The sequence below is a fragment of the Kogia breviceps genome, chromosome 3 (assembly GCF_026419965.1).
Source record: "Kogia breviceps isolate mKogBre1 chromosome 3, mKogBre1 haplotype 1, whole genome shotgun sequence".
Lineage (NCBI taxonomy): Eukaryota > Metazoa > Chordata > Mammalia > Artiodactyla > Physeteridae > Kogia > Kogia breviceps.
The window spans coordinates 80965053-80982663 of record NC_081312.1 but is presented as its reverse complement, the minus strand read 5'-3'; the positions used below and the strand labels follow the sequence as shown (position 1 = coordinate 80982663).

General features: G+C 38.8%; 1 protein-coding gene across 13 annotated transcripts in view; it reads right to left on the bottom strand.

Moving 5' to 3' along the window:
* The window catches only part of CDIN1 (CDAN1 interacting nuclease 1), a 222127-nt gene that overhangs the window by 118128 nt on the left and 86388 nt on the right, over positions 1-17611 (bottom strand). For all 13 annotated transcript variants that reach the window (XR_010839643.1, XR_009334519.2, XM_059056976.2 and 10 more), the window contains exons 6-7: positions 5412-5491; positions 5014-5063 (exon numbers count right to left, since the gene is read on the bottom strand). Coding sequence is in view for 11 of the 13 variants with exons in the window: in XM_059056976.2 (XP_058912959.2) it covers positions 5014-5063; positions 5412-5491 (130 nt within the window). In the remaining 2 variants the exon portion in view is untranslated. The remainder of the gene's footprint in view (positions 1-5013; positions 5064-5411; positions 5492-17611) is intronic.

Sequence of the window (17611 nt, the reverse complement as noted above, 5' to 3'; positions counted from 1 at the left end):
AAAAGCTTTGAATGCTATTATGAGGCAGGCACTGTATTAAGTGCTTTATGTATTCTATTTCATCCTCACAGTTATTATTATCCTTATCTTACAGATGAGAAAACCGAGGCTTAGAAAGAAATCTGCACAAGGTCATATGGCTAATGTGTGGCAGAGCAGAGGATCAGTATAAAATCTCTGCAAAGCCTGTGTCTGTGACCTCTGTACGGCTTCTTTAAAAAATATTAAAATTGATTATGTAAAGATAATTGATATTAGTTAATATTTCTTAAATACCATATACTAAGCCTTTGTGCTAAACACTTTGGTGTATCATCTTATTTAATCTTCACAACAACCACACGAGCAGGTAGCCATTACTAGTTCCATTTTTACAGTTAACGAAAGCAAGGTTCAGGAAGGCTGAAGAACCTGCTGACAGTCTCATGGCCAATAAGGAATGAAGTCAGGAAAGAGACTTGGAATTCTGGTCTATTTTCCAAAAGGATGAGATTGTACAAAGTGTGAAAAGGAGTGTTATCCTATTCTGGTACTTTAATTCTGTCAGAAGCATTTGGTAACATAGGCAGACCTTGCAGATATTGTGGATTCAGTTCCAGAATAAAAAAAAAATCGCAGTAAAGCAAGTTACATGAATTTTTTGGTTTCCCAGTGCATATAAAAGTTATTTTTACACTATAATGTAGTCTATGAAGTGCCCAATAGCATTATGCCCCAAAGCACAATGCACATACCTTAATTAAAAAATACTTTAGGGCTTCCCTGGTGGCGCAGTGGGTGAGAGTCCGCCTGCTGATGCAGGAGACAAGGGTTCATGCCCCGGTCCGGGAAGATCCCACATGCCGCGGAGCAACTAAGCCCGTGAGCCATGGCCGCTGAGCCTGCGCGTCCGGAGCCTGTGGTCCGCAACGGGAGAGGTCACAACAGTGAGAGGCCCGCATACCGCCAAAAAAAAAAAAAAAAAAAAAATTATTGCTAAAAAATGTGAGCCTTCTGCGAGCCCTAATCTTTTTGCTATTATAGCATCACAGATGACGGTAACAAATATAATAATAATGAAAAGTTTTAAAATACTGTAAGAATTACCAAAAGGTGATGCAGAGACATGAAGTGAGCAAATGCTATGAGGAAAATGAATCTGACAGACTTGCTCGATGCTGGGTTGCCACAAACCTTCAATTTGTAAAAGGCATAATATCTGCAAAGCACAATAAAGTGAAGCACAATAAAATGAGGTGTGCCTGTAATTATCTAATTCTCCACCTCACTGATGTCAACCTGGTCCAATCACTCCTTGGCTTACCAGAGACTCTTTAATTCTGATCATGCACTGCGAGAGTCCAATTTAAATCAAATAAAGCTTATATATTATTTGTAAAATTAAAAATTCTTAGAGAATTAGTCTGCTCTTTATCAACACATACAGGTGAATATCACTTAAATCTTAGAATTCAAGAGGTGAGACCACTCGTATCCACTGTCAAAACAAGCCCCAAGTCATTATCATTGTCTTTTTCCTTCTGTTGTCCCCTCCTCCCCATGCACAGGACTGCTCTTACTTCTCATTGAAAACAAAATAAAGAAAACAAATTCTTAAATCACAAAATTTCACACATTTGCAGAGTCCATTGAAGATATCTGATGAATATCTCTCAATGGTTTCTCACTACTAGGGGCATCCCACATTTGAGAACTAAATTATTTACTTCTATTCCACATAAATGTGCTCTCACTTTTATTGTTGTAAATTATTTACATCTAAAATGTTGAATCATGAAACTGAGGTTACTGATGGTACAGAAATGAAACCCACAGCACTTCAAGCTTCCTGTATCATTGTGTTTCCTTGCTCCTCTGTTTAAGTCTTTGTCTAATAGCTTGTCCTGAAGTCACACTTTGGAAAGTTGAGGTGGCCGGTTTCTCATGCCTTTTGCGTCTGTGAATATAACCTGTGGCAGAAAAGGTGAGTGGGCATGGCTATGTAGGAAGAATTACAATAGACACCGAAAGAAAAAGAAAGCACAATGACAATTTATATACTCTTTGCTACTGTGCTTTTTTGGCATCTCATTAATAAATGACCAATTTACTTTATTCTACTTAAACAATTGTCTACATGTAACATTTTCATAATGGAGTAAAAAGGTTTTACACCCATTCTATTTATTAAGTGTGTGCTTTCTAATGAAATGATGCAATTTACCGAGTAAGCAAGGTAAGTATTACCAAATTATCAGAACATACAAATAGCATTTCCACTCACATGAAAATTCAATAATTTTTACTCAGTGTGAAATAAAATAATTCCTGTTGATCAGCCTCAGAAACATCTATGCAAGTGTATTTACATTATATTAAACTGCTACTATCTCAGTGCAAAGATAAAATCAATTCTCTATGAACATCCCAGCCTGTTTTATTTTGCATGGTAAAAGCAATCACTAATTTGAAACTTTGGAAAGATATACTTCTTGATTATGCTTTGTTTGATATAAACATATATAAAATACAAGGTCTAGAAAATAAAGCTTATAAAAACAGTAATTTTACTGGCAATAGGCATAATGGAACTGTGAAATTATAATCTAGTCAGTGAATACAATTTACAGACATACATCATTATCTTTATCAACTGAAATCATGTACTACTTTAAATTCTACTGGCAATAACACAGCCAAAAAAGGAAAGTGAATGATGGCAAAAATGCAAGGAAAATACTCCAAACAGAATTTATAATGCTTCATAAGCAGAAACACTTAGACTTTCTCTATAATAATACCTATTATTGATGTATGGCAGTGACCATGGGGCAAAACTTGTAAATAACCTCACAAGCCATTTTCTTCGCCAGCAATACAGCAATCTAGTTTCCCGTAAGCATCTCAACTATTACTGAAAAACAGCCTCCTGGCATTTACAAAGCAGTTGACTTCATACTTTAGTCCATGCATATATAATTAGATAGTTATATTTAAAATCAATAAGCAATCCTTCAAAAGACATTATGCTTTTAAAACCTTAACTTTAAATTGATTTTTAACTATTTTATGTGCTTCAAAATTAACATGTAATTCCACCCCAGATACTCTGAGATGGTGTTAGTTGTTATATGAATCTGCTAAACTTTATCACTGTAGCAACGTGAGGTTGGCATTCCGACAGTTTCTAACACTATCATTAATTTTACACTGAAAATAGAAGTATAGCTTCACTTTGGTCTAATAAAGAGGCAAGCTTATGACAATGCTGTGATTTTATTAATTTAAGTTAGATTGGAATAAGAAACATACAAAGGGCTATATTAATATTATATATTAATAAATATAATAGATTAAGTAAGATTGGAAGAATAAATATACCAAGGGCTGTAACATAGATACTGAATATTCTTACCAGAGGGCTCTGTTAAAAGATTATTTTTCAAAGGTTAACTTTATGAAAAAAAGAAAATGAATATTTTTTTTTACATAAATTTCACTGACTCTAAGCCTTTAGGAAACAAGGTGGAATATAAACACACACACACAGACACACACACACACACACACACACTCCCTCTCTCCCTCTCTCTCTGTCTCTGTCTCTGTCTCTGTCTCTCTCTCTCTCTCTCTACGACCACCAAGGGCTTCTAACAAAAAGCCTCCTTACTGGTAATCACCAAGTCACAACTGGTCACAATGCCACACAAGCTAACAAAACCCAAGAAGGGCATGTTATATTATTAAGAAATATGAGACTCATGGACTCAGATAGATATGATTCCCATTAAAAAACTGCTAATTATTTACTTTTTTTTTTTTTTTTTTTTTTTTTGCGGTACGTGGGCCTCTCACTGTTGTGGCCTCTCCCGTTGCGGAGCACAGGCTCCGGACGCGCAGGCTCAGCGGCCATGGCTCACGGGCCCAGCCGCTCCACGGCATGTGGGATCCTCCTGGACCAGGGCACGAACCCGTGTCCCCTGCATCGGCAGGTGGACTCTCAACCACTCCGCCACCAGGGAAGCCCTAATTATTTACTTTTTGAATAAACTTTTTGAGCCAAGGACTGTCAATATCCTTAGTGTTGCCACAACACTACTAAAGGTATTGATTAAAAATGTCCTCCTTGGGCTTCCCTGGTGGCGCAGTGGTTGGGAGTCCGCCTGCCGATGCAGGGGACTCGGGTTCGTGCCCCAGTCCGGGAGGATCCCACGTGCCGCCGAGCGGCTGGGTCCGTGAGCCATGGCCGCTGGGCCTGCGCGTCCGGAGCCTGTGCTCCGCAACGGGAGAGGTCACAACGGTGAGAGGCCCGCGTATCACAAAAAAAAAAAAAAAAAAAAAAAAAAAATGTCCTCCTTCACCAAGTCTAGTTGCTGTCCACTCAAATCCTGTTTGAAGAAGCAAGCATTAACTCTAGTAATCTCAATATCTTTAATGAAGAATGACTGGACATCTGTTCTCATAGCCTTAAATTCAGTCCAGAGGGAAAAATTAGCTTGGTTTTCTCTAAAAATGTTTATTAGGGACCCAAGCAAGAGCTCAGATTGTAATCAGCATTTAAGCAATAAGAATCTACTGCCCTTTAAAATGTGATGGTCTCTGGTGGCATTTTAATCACATCATCCTTTAACTCCAGGCTCAAAATTTATTCTCAACTAAATTTGGTTCATTTTAAATAGAAATGTGTTATATTTGAAAAAATGTTCACTGGAATGGTTAGACATCCAAGACAATGTGTTACTTGCCTCATGATGCTATACCTTTAAACTCACTGAAAACCAAGCAGTTTGAAATAAGCCTGTGACTGTGCAACTGCTGAACTGACATCTTCCTGGGGCCTATCTGATTTTTTTTTTTTAAGCTGTAGAAAAGCATGGTCTGCAGTGACCCTCCAGTTGATTGAATATAAAATAGAAGAGAGTATGAAATGTGTTTTGTGAAGCAGAACTTTATGTCAGGTTAAAGCTAGACACATCTCCTCCATTGAGTCTAAGCTCGTCAATTGTGCACCTAAAATTTTATGGGAAAGGATACTGTTTGATGCAGTCCACCAGTGGTCCATAACAGCAGTCATTCACGATGCACTGCAGACAAATAAGAGAAGGGGTCTTGGATGAGTGACTACAAAAACTGTTGCAGTTAAACAGTATCCTAAAAGCAGTAATTCCTTTTCTTAAAAAAAAATTAAAAAGCTATCAAAAGACTGTTCAGATTTAATCACAGAAAACAAAAATTGCATCCTTTTTATTCACTATAAAAGCAAGCTATTAAAAAGTGAAATGCTCTTCTCGCAAATATTGCATTGCCATTTATGGTGCACCCTGACCTCAGTGATAGTTTATGATGACAGTAATTAAATGAGGTTTAAAATCCTTTACTCTGCTAGGCAGATAACAGCATTGCCACTGAAAATAGACAGCTGTGATTAATACCTGATAGACCTGATTTGCTAGAACTCCATCTGGAATCTGAGAAGGGTCCCGTAGCATACTATTTATAACAGACTTGGAGGCTGCAGAAGAAAAGAGATGAACTGTTAGCAGACAGTCAACATACTTTTAATACAACATGAGAAGTGACATATACCTATAAATACACAAAGCATGAAAATGAAAACATTACTGATACTAATTTTTTTCCTTTTTTCAAATCTATAGGAAGCTTTTAATTAGACCATTTTGCCAAGTTTATAAGCCACATTGCCAGATTTGAAGATGACCTGATTTTTCCAAGGTAAATTAACAAGTACAGACCTAAAGCATATGTCTCTTTGCAGATAAATTAGCTTTGGAAAAGCCCATTTGGGGGAAAAAAAAACACAACAAAAACAATCAGAAAAGAAAATATTTACCTTTTGCAGGTAAGTATGTTATAACCAAGCATATATACCTGGAAAGCTGAGTGAAGGCAGGTCAGATTCAAAGGACTTCAATGACGTCAATAAAAAATAACTTTCAGCCGAGAAAGCATCTCTGAATTCTAAACCTTTCTGAAATAATTCTCATCAACTGCCACAAAATGTCATGTCCATTTCACAGGTAAGGAAAGTAGGTAAAACTGACTGACAATTGAGCGAATCTTAAATAAGGGAAAAAAGTATATATACACACACCCCCACATTTATATTTATATATGAATTTTTGTCCCAAAACATCTCATCACACCCAGTTGCAAATTAAATTGACCTTACCCCAGGGAACTGCAACAGAAGGGACTATGGGAAGCATCTTCCGAGGGATGCTATATCAGATCACACCCTTTGAAAAGTGAGGCAGGAGATCCTGGCCTCACTGTTTACTGTAGGCTTGCAGAAGCCATGTTGGCCAGAACTCCTCTTCCTCAGCATGGGAGGAAGGCAAGTCTCTAGACAGAAGCTAAGTCAGGTGTTGCTTAGGAATCAATTCTTTCAAGTCCTCCAGTGGAATCATTCCCATTTACCAAAATAGCTTAGCGTCTGGCCCCTACAAGCACAAACTAAAACGCATACTGGATAATTATCTAGTTAAACAGAATGAACACAGACTGCAGACCTATGTCATTCAGGTTCTGAGAAAATTTTTGGCTTAACATTTTTTTTTTAGATTATGATGTTCTTTATCAATTTCAGTACCATAAGAACACTGACAGATATGATAAATGTTAGTAAATTCTGTGGAAGGAAATAAGGAAATGACATCTTTCTCACTTAAGCATAGTATGGAGTGCACAAAGAAAAAAACGAAGTGCAATAATTTTAATTATTTCCTATTCTTAGCTCCATAACAGCATGTTTATAGCAATGTTATATAGTTAATAGCCATTTATAAACATGTTTGCACTGCAAGTGGAGAGGCCATATTTGGAGTCTCAAAAAAGATAATCATCACTGGAAGAATCCTATCCAGCCCTATCCCTATACCCAGCTCTGCAACCTGGCAAATTATCGAGCCTCTCAAATTCAGTGTCTTCCTCTGTAGAAAGTGATAATGTTATCTGACCTGACTACCTTTAAGGGTTCTTACATGAGTCCCTAGAGAAAACAGCTACAACAGCTTTTTTGTTATTTATTTTGTTAACGTTTAAGTAATAATAAGAAACAAATCAGGCTTAGGCATTTGCCTCATGTAAGCTTAAGTTAGACTCAATTATTTCGGAAAGACATTACCATGGATAAGTGGAAGAAACACAGGGAATATGAAGCAGCAAACTGCCTTATTATAAAAGAATAGATTGGGCTTCCCTGGTGGCACAGTGGTTGAGAGCCCGCCTGCCGATGCAGGGGACGCGAGTTCGTGCCCCGGTCCGGGAGGATCCCACATGCCACAGAGCAGCTGGGCCCGTGAGCCACGGCCGCTGAGCCTGCGCGTCCGGAGCCTGTGCTCCGCAACGGGAGAGGCAACAGCAGTGAGAGGTCCGCAAAAAGAAAAAAAAAAAAAAAAAAAAAGAATAGATTATTCCAACAATAGTGTCAAATAGATAGTAAAGTACCTGGTAAACTCACTCTGTTTTCCCAACTTAATTCTAAGGCCAGGCCCGTAGGAGGGGAACAAAGCAATCGCACATGCACTGGGTCACCTTCCCTGAGGGACTGCGCTCTCTCTGGTCTGCCGCTCAGTCACCGGACAGTAATGGCAGACACAATCCTTTGTGGTACCCATGATGCTATCAGTGTCTCAAGGGAACAACAGCACCTTCTCCACATGCACCTGGTCATTGCTAAGTTGCTACACTGCTAACTCTCATATCCACGTGAGACGAAGATTACTAAATGACCAGACGGTATACCCAAAAGTGCTATTCTAGGGAAAATTACTGACCTCATATCAAACTATATGCAAACTCATTGCTAAACTCATAAAACAAAGGCCCTTTTTAAAAAAGAAGAGGGACAATACCCTAGGACAGAAAAAAATTAGGTCATTTATTTTATGAGGAAGAAAAGGAAATATTAAAGGAAAAAGAAACCGATTACATAATTTTCCTCACAATATACATTTTAGAACAGTGTGCTTACCAGAATTAAGAATCATAGCCAATAAACTTAAAAAAAATAGTTTGAATATATTGAATAGAACACTATTCAAATCAAAGGAAGCTTGCGAGAGGAAGTCAGTGATTTTAAATTGAATAGTAAAAACTATATATTGAGTCCGCGTTCATTTTAAACTCAAAAAAAGCGCTAACACATAGGAACTGCAGGCCAAGGCTCCAGATGCAGGACGTGCCTGCCCTCCATGCCTGGGTCTTTGCACTCAGGCTTGAGGAGGTCTACATCTCAGATCAAGCCAGAGTGCAAGCATACATTTACACACATACTCTGAAGCTTAGGAAGTGCCAAAGGGAGGAATAATAACATCAACCAGATAAGGAAAGGCAATTGGACAATCTTGGGACGGCTGGGGATATGAACCCTCACGGAAGCCTATTTCTTTCACAGAAGCTGTCCCTAGGCCAGCCATGACATCTGTCCAATGTACATCCATCTATTTTGACCATAGGTAGACAGGAGTTTTGTTCTCCCTAACCTTTGCTAGAGGTATTCATTCTGTTGATTTCACAATTTAACCCTGTCACTGCTTCAACTGCTGGGATTTCAACTATCTACCAAGCATGTGCAAAGCAAGAATGCATGAGTCACTTGAAGCAAGATGTACAAGAATAGGAGAGCTGGTATCTGTTAAAGCACGCTACACAGAAGACAGGCAATAGGCAATGCCTGGACTAAGGCATAATGCCTAAATAAAGATTATGATCTTTTTATTGTGGAATATTTCTAACATAAAGAAGGCAGGAGTCTAATATAATAAATATCCATGTCCCACCATTCTGATTTAGTTTCTGGATCGGCAATTAAATTAACTTTGGATAGCCTAAGATTAATTTGTGTAAACTTTTAAATTTATCAGTCTTGCTAGAGGTTGGTTTGTTTTATTAGTATTTTCAAGAAACCAAATTTGGGATTTGTTTCCTCTCTACTGCTCCATTTTTTCAAGTTACACTGAATTTATCCTTTTGCGATCATTGTTTCCTGCTTTCTTCTTTGAGTTTGCTACACTTATCCTTTTACTAATTTACTATGTTTATTAAATACATTTTAATCTTTTAACATACTTTTTAAAATTCTTTTTTCGGTACGCGGGCCTCTCACTGTTGTGGCCTCTCCTGTTACGGAGAACAGGGTCCGGACGCGCAGGCTCAGCGGCCATGGCTCACGGGCCCAGCCGCTCCGCAGCATGTGGGATCTTCCCGGACCGAGGCACGAACCCGTGTCCCCTGCATCGACAGGCGGACTCCCAACCACTGCGCCACCAGGGGTGTGCAGGAATCTTTGATTCATAAATTCTTTTAAACATTTCATTTTTTATATTTCCAATTTGATCAGATTGTGGTCAATGTATGTGATGTTTATTTTAATTTGGAAGTATGTGCTTGACTTCCTTTGTGTTTTTATATGGAACCTATTTTTATAAATGTTTTATATGTCTTAAAAATCACTGAAGTTCCTATTGAGGTACAGAGTTCAGGTATGTCTAGTATGTCAACGTTTTGAATTGTATTATTCAAATCTTCTATATTCTTATTAATATTTTCCAAACTAGATATGAACTAATCTACTACTACTGTCAGTTTGTCAGTTTCTCCACATAATTCTATCAATGTTTGTTTTCTATATTAGGAGGCTATTTTATTGGGTGTACAACCTCATTGTTTTACATATAATTCTTAGAAATTATGTCTTTTGGCATCAAGTCGTAACCTTCTCAATCCCTTTTTTTGCGCTAAACATAACATTACCTAGTGGTAATACTGCTGCACCACTTTTCTTTTGGATAGTATCTGCCTGATATATCTGGTGTTCCATTTCTCTACTTTAAACTTCATTGTATCATTAAGTCTTAGGCCTGACTCTTATTAATAACATTTACCCAGATTTTCTAAAATCAAGTTTGAAAATCTTTGCTTTTTAAATAGTGAGTTTAATCCACTTGTGACTGAGACATCTGGACTTATCTCTACCTTCTTGTTTTCCATGTTCTGATAACCATTTTCTACCCTGCTCTCATTTCTCCTTTACTACCTCCTAGTTGATTAAATTTTCTTTATGCCCCCTTCTCTCTTTATTCACTTGAATGTAATACACTTTGTATCTACTTCTTTAGTAGTCCCCTCAAAAAAATTTAAACAGAACAATATCTAACCTAATCATACCTCCTTTGTAATTCTGAGTATAAGTAATTTAGAACACACTCACTCCAATCAGAAAGCCTCCATTCCTCATCAGCCTCCATGTTATTGTGCCTATTATTTCTGTTCAACCATCTTGTTTGTAAACACAATTTCCTAGTTAGTCTTTGTGAGGGTTAATTTTATGTGTCAACTTGATTGGGCCACAGGGTGACACATTTGGTCAAACATTATTCTAGATGTTTGTAAGGGTGTTTCTGGATGAGATTCACATTTGAATTGGTAGACTGAGTAAAGCAGACTGCCTTCCCTAATGTGGTGGGCCTCATCCAATCAGCTGAAGGACTGACTAGACAAAAAGACTGAGTAGAAGAGAATTCTTTCTGCCTAACTGCCTTTGACTTGGGACATTGATATTTTCTTGCCTTTAGACTAGAAGTAAAATATTGGTTCCTCCTGGGTCTCAAGCCTGCAGGCCTTTGGACTGGAACTAGGCCACTGGCATTGCCTCTCCTGTGTCTCCAGCTTGCTGACTAACTGTAGATATTGGGACTTAGTAGCCTCTATTATCATGTGAACCAATTTATTATAATCAATCTCTCTCTCTCTCTCTCCACATACACACACACACACACACACACACACACACACACACACACACACACACTCCTACTGGTTCTGTTTCTCTGGAGAATCTTTACTTATATAGTCTCTTTCCATTTTTTTTTTTTTTTTTTTTTTTTTTTAATTTTTGTGTGGCGGGCCTCACTGTTGTGGCCTCTCCCTTGCGGAGCACAGGCTCCGGACGCGCAGGCTCAGCGGCCATGGCTCACGGGCCCAGCCGCTCCGCGGCATGTGGGATCTTCCCAGACCGGGGCACGAACCCGTGTCCCCTGCATCGGCAGGCGGATTCTCAACCACTGCGCCACCAGGGAAGCCCAGTCTCTTTCCATTTTGAAAAACATTTTTTAAACATTCAATGCTTATTTAGATTTATCAACATGTTTGTCAATTTCCTTTTTCAGCATTGCTTCTTGAATTCCACATTCTACTTTTGGATTCAATATCCAAAAATTGGATATTGTTACTAAAGCACCTCATTTATTAGTTCTTTCAGCTGGGATCACTGAGTAGTAAATCTTTTAGTTCTGCCTTGTCTGAAAATATCTCTACTTATTTATCACTCTTGAATGATAATATAGCTGGGCACAGAATCACAGGTTAAGATTCAGCCCTTTGAAGATATGATTCCACTGTTTCTTGACATCTATTACAAATAAGAACTCTACTGTCAGTCTAATGGTAGTCCTTATATAGGTAATTCGTCTTTAATTTCTGGTTGCTTTTAGATTTTTCTTTGATATTCAATAGTTACATCATTGTTCACCTGGGTATGGCTCTTTTTATTTAGCCTGCCTGGAATTAGCTATGTTTCACAAGTCTAAGGATAACCAGTTTGAAAAAAATGAGCCATTATAGCTTTGGTCTCCATCCTCTTTCTGGAATGCTTACGTTAGACATCTTTTAGGTCTTATTTTATCTCCTACCCCTATAAAGTGTTTATATTTCCCTTCTCTTCATCTCTTGTGTTATACTAAAGTTACTTTCCTTAGATCCATCCTAGAATTCACTAACTTTTATTCTAATCTAATTCTTCTAATTTTGATTTTTTTTGTTTAATCCAACACTTCACTCATCTAATGAGCTTTTAACCTCAATGACAATTATTTCATTTCTAAACGTTATTTTTGTATTTTTAAATGCGTTTTTCACAGTTTTCTATTCTTTCATTTATCCAGTTATAGTCTTCCTTTTTTTTTTGGCTGTGTCAGGTCTTCGTTGCGGTGTGTGGGCTTCTCTCTAGTTGCGGCACACGGGTCTTCTCTCTCTGGTTGAGGCGCATGAGCTCAGTTGTTGTGGCACATGGGGCTCAGTTGCCCCGCGGCATGTGGGATCTTAGTTCCCCAACCAGGGATTGAACCCATATCCCCTTCATTGGAAGGAGGATTCTTTACCACTGGACTACCAGGGAAGTCCCCATAGTCTTTCTTTTTATTCAATCAGCTTATATATTAATTTTAGTTTATAAATGTCATCTTGTAGATTAAATTTATAGTGACTTCATTTTCTCATCTCTAGTCCATAGTATACGATTTCTCTACCTATCTATCTACCTGCCTACCTACTTACCTATCTTCCCTATGGTGGTGGTTTCCTTACTTGCTTTGTAAATTTTTACTGTGAGCTTATTTTCAGAAAGAATTGTTTGACTTGCGCTGCGGAAATAACCATGACCAAGCAGTTTCATGTATACTTTTGCAGAGACTAGTTTTATTGTTAATTTCTTAGCTCAGGCTTCCTGCAGTAAATAAGAATGCAAATCTGAACCTATACCCAAATTCCAGCTCCTGGATGCACATCTTTCCCTCTGGGGTGTTAAAAAATCCTAGCCCCGGCCTTTTATGTCTACATCTAAAGCTAAAAATTCTTAAGGACCTACACAGTGTGAGCCCCTGTTCACCACTCTGAATATACACTCTCTCTCCATTTCTTGTAACTAGAGATTGAATTCCTTTGTTTGAACTTGATTATGTATTTTAAAAGATTTTTGTTGTTGTTTATTTGGTCTATCATTTCTATGTCTTTGTCAGGGAAACGTAGCCCATCCACAAAAACTCACTCTGTTATGCTGCTGAAGTTTTTGGAAACCCTTTAATAAGAAGTTCAAGGGAAAGCTTGTTTCTTTGTTAATTTTTTTTTTTCAGTTAAAGTTATATAAATATATAAAGAAAAAAGTCCTCCCATGAAGTTGGAGCCCCAAACAATAGCAAGAGGGGCAGGTGGCAAATATGCAGGTAGGTTGAAGAATGGAACCACCTAAATCACCCGTGAAGTCCTCTCTGCTGCATGGTGTCTGGCTAGGCCAGGGAAATGGGAGAATGGTCATTGGTGGCTAGGAAATAAATCGTTCCCCTGACCCCTCCAAAGGCTGCTACCACATCACAGGCCAAAGCACTGTACTAATCAACAGGATTGGGAAACAAAACAACTTGTTTCTGTGGGTCTGAGAATCAATTCCACTGGCTTCTCAAATACAGACCCATAGTCATTTTGGTGGAGGGGAGGGTGGCTTTAAACACCAATTTCTTAACATGCTCATTATTTGGCAAGTTGGGCTGGACTCAATGGAGATAGCTTCTCTTTGTGTGGTGTTAACTGGAGTGGATTATCTGGGTGCTGGAGGATTCACTTTCTTGATGACTCACTTACAGGTCTGGCAAATCTGTGCTTGCTGTGAGGTCAGCTATAACTGTGGGAGAGGGGCCTTGGTTTTTCTCCATTTGGACCTCTCTGAGGTCTGCTTGAACTTCCCCTTGAATTGACGGGTAGGTTCCAAGAGCAAGCATCCCAAGGGAACCAGGCAGAAGTTTATGGCTTCTTATGGCCTAGCCTCAGATATCATACAACAAGACCATAATTTTTTTTTACATCTTCCTCAAAAGAGGAAAAACATGCCTTCTAAAGGAAAGGTAAACTTGCAAAGCTATGCACTATAATGCTTTCAAATGGAGAGGCAGCACGGAACAGTGGTTATGCGCTGAGTCTAGAATCAGATAGACCTGGTTTGAGGCCTGGCCCTTCCACCTGCTAGCTGTGTCATATCAACAAGTTAATGAATCTCTGTGACCTTCAGTTCCCTCATCAGTAAAAGAGCATTAACACTGGTGCTTATTTTGTAGGGTTGTTGTGAAGATGAAATAAAATAACACACAAAAAGCACTAACATGCTGTTTGAGACCTGGGATGTTACAGTCGTTAGGCTGTTGCCTTGGCTGGTGTTAGATTGATTACAGTGTGGCCTGCTTTTTGTCTCCCAAAATCACATCATCAAAATCATTTGTTACTTTCTATGGTCCAGAGGGTAAAAAAAGAAAAACTTCATGAGGTATAAATGAAGTCAGGAGCCTGCTCTTACCATGCACATGTTGCCACAGCCTTGGAGAGACAGCAGGAGTGAGTCTATTCAACAGGCAAAATGTGGCAATGCCAGAATTTCCCTCTTTACACCCCTCCCCTGCCGCGCCCCCTTGTGGGATTCAGTGTGTGCAGTGCACAATCCAGAATCAAACCTGTTCTCTGGAATGAACCTGGTAGAAGTCCTTTATACCTCTGTGCGTGTTAAGCTTAATGTGTTGTCTTGCCTATAACCATAGAAGAGGGAGATTTTTTTCCCCTCCAGCTAAGGGCATTTCAAGCATCAGCAATCAAGCAAGTAGCAACTTTGCCCAAATCATTAACATCACACCCACTTTTATAACTCTTCCTTTCCTTAGTGTAAGCTCAGATAAGTGGCCAGCTACTGCAGAAAGGGGCCGAGGCAAACAAGCAGGGGAATCATCTTCACTCTTAAGGTCCCTGGAAGTCCTGCCTATGCAAAGAGTGCCATCTGCCTAGGTTACACCTGGACTGAAACAAAGACAAGACCATATATACATGGGACCTCTAATCCGATGTCACAAATGGATTTAAACATGGTAAGTGAGCCAGCATGGGGCTGACTAAACACTGGATAGCAGCAGTCAGGAGTGAAAACAAGATGAAGTGAGGGATGGATGATACAGGGATAAAGATGAGATGGGTCATTTGGAAGGAAAATTCGAGTGCAGACAGCACAGTGGTGTTAGAACCTGGTTCTCCCGCCATTGAAAAAACAAAGAAAGAGAAAAAAAAAAAAAAAAAAACACAATCCCTGCAGCTGGAAAGCTGGATGGGGAAGACAGCTGCTCCCAAAACACACCAGCAGTTCTGCTTCACGTGGCTGCTCCAGAGGCTGAGCTCCAGAATGGCAAAGCCTAAAATACCAGCTAGAATTTAATCTCTTCTTCAAGTGCTGGTTTAAGGCTTTTGGATATCAAGGTCATGAAGGTCTCAAGTTACGTCTCCATGGAGCTGGCCTGCCAGTGTCTCTTCTGGACAATTTCAATATTGCCAGTGGCCTACAGGAGCCTACTTTCTCTTGCAGTTGGAACTACTCCTCTCAAGAATTCCAGGCAGCTCGCTAGCTCTCCTGTAGCACAGGAGTGATCTCTAAAGCAGTCTGATCCCATTTGACAATCTGAATAAGAAATATCTTTTAACATTAGGGAACCCTATAGGGACAAATTATAATTTTGCTCTCTAACTAGCGCATAATTGTGTAAGAAATAACTTGAACTAGAGTCATCAAAATGTATTACATAAGGACAAGAGGAAGATGTCTCCAAAGAATGAATATTCACAATGATCAGATTCTTGTCTCAGGCAACTTGCAGCTCTACAGCCATCATACCCCATCAACTCTTATTCAACGAACAAACATTCAACAGAAATTTATTCAGCATGTGGTTAATGCCAAGTACATATTTAATTCCACCCCAGACTCCATCGTCCAAATCTGGAATGTTCTTTTGAATCTTTCCCTTGGCCAAAACTTCAAAGCTCAGTTCAATTCTCACCTCCTCCGGTGAAGTTTTCCCTTAATTCTTCTTGTTCTCCTCTCCCTCATATTGTGGGGTGGAGTGAACTAATTGCTACCGATCATTTGGCACTTTATTAAATATTACTTTGTCACCTGTTGACAGAAGATTGATCAGGATGCTAAGACTTGAAACCATGATAGCCCAAAGAAAACAAAATCTGAAGGAAAAAAATAATGCTTAGAACAGTACAGAAAAAAGATATCATACTTCCTCAATGTTATCTTTACATATCTGAGGGTTTTTACATGGAGGATTAGCTAATCCTGTGGTCACACCAAGAAGATGAGAAATAATTCTTGTAAGTTTATTACTGGTGCTGAAGCTACAAGGTTTCAGATTGCATTGTGGCCCTATGTTTGGTCTACATCAATCTTTCTTCACCTCTTTTTAGTCTGTTTCATTATGGCCACCTCAAGACACTTTCAGACATTTTTTTCTTAACTGCTCCCCAATGAAATTTTAATGCCGCAGATATACTTGATATCTGGCTATGCCATATCACCATCTTTGAGAATGCATGGTTCACAAAGACAACTAAGGAACTGCTTGTGTCAGGATACTTGACAGGCTGCCTAAAAGCAAAAATATTTCTCAGCTATCACCTCAAAGTTGCTCTGCACAAATAGCTACTCAATAAATTGTTGAGCGAATTATTAATGAACTACTCAAAATCCAATTCCCTACTGTTACAGCAATTTTTAGGTATTAAAATGGATTTGACTTAATTTGAGCTTTTATTATTACAGATGAGTAGGCTTTTTAAAAAACTGTTTTCAGAAAATGTAGACTAAGAGGCTACAGGACCCAATGGGTCTTTAGATAAGTGTTGACAACATCTAATGCCATGTCTCCCAAAGAGAAGAGGGCTTAACACTGGCATAGGAGAAGTGACTTTACTAGGACACAAAATAATTGTTTGAACAGTTATACCTTGTTTTAACAAGTACTTTCTATTTATGGCAAGAAAGCCCAGTTTATTATTTAACGTGGAATTATAAATTTCCCTTTGAAAATATAATTAAATAAATGACATTTAAAAAATATCAGGTAAATATAGCATATTTATTATTAGTACACGTGGTACACTATGTGGATATGGTAAAACTGTAAATGTACCCAAATTTCTAATTTCAGAAACACTATACAAAGTCAGCTGAGCATTCAGGAAGGTGGGGTTACTCAGCCTACCCTATAACAAGTGTCCACTTCTGAAAAGGAATAACAGCCAACATTTACTGAGTGTTTACTATGTACCAGGCACCACTCTAAACCCTAATTCGTTGAATTCTCAGTATGTACTCACAAGGTGGCTATCCTCATCTTAGATATGAAGAAACTGAGGCATGGTGAATTTACATAATTTGCCCAAAGTCCCACTCTTAGTTAGTGGTGGAGCCATGATATGAACTTATTAGCCAGTTGGGCTCGTAATTACCTGGCTATTCTCTAGCACTATTCCCATGGTACTCAAAAGTAATGTGAAATGTTCCAGATAGAGGCATCATATTTCTAAGAATCGACCTCAAGTTTTCCTCCCTCCTAGATGTCCCTCCAATTCAAATATTGGCAATTAAAGTTTCAAGACACTTAGTGCTCCAGGTAGAGCAAATATAGGGCCACATAATGAAGTTGAGCTCTTCTGTGTAAGCTGAGCTCTCCTGTCTTACTGGGGCCCTGCATGTCAGATGACATTGACAGTTGAGTCATAGGTAAAGAGAAGACTCCAACTCAAGGTCAGGGGAGAAAGTTAATGGCAGCAAAGACCTACCAAAATTTGCTGGGGTAGCTAGAAAACCTGGCAAGATCACAAGTGTCTTATGTTATATAAAGAAAGAAAAATGGATGCTATTAAAGGTGATAATGCAGGTGGTATGACCGAGTTTGTAGTGGTCAATGAGACAGGGATAAGTCTCTGCTTTGCAAGTTGATGACTTCAAGAAGCCTTTCTA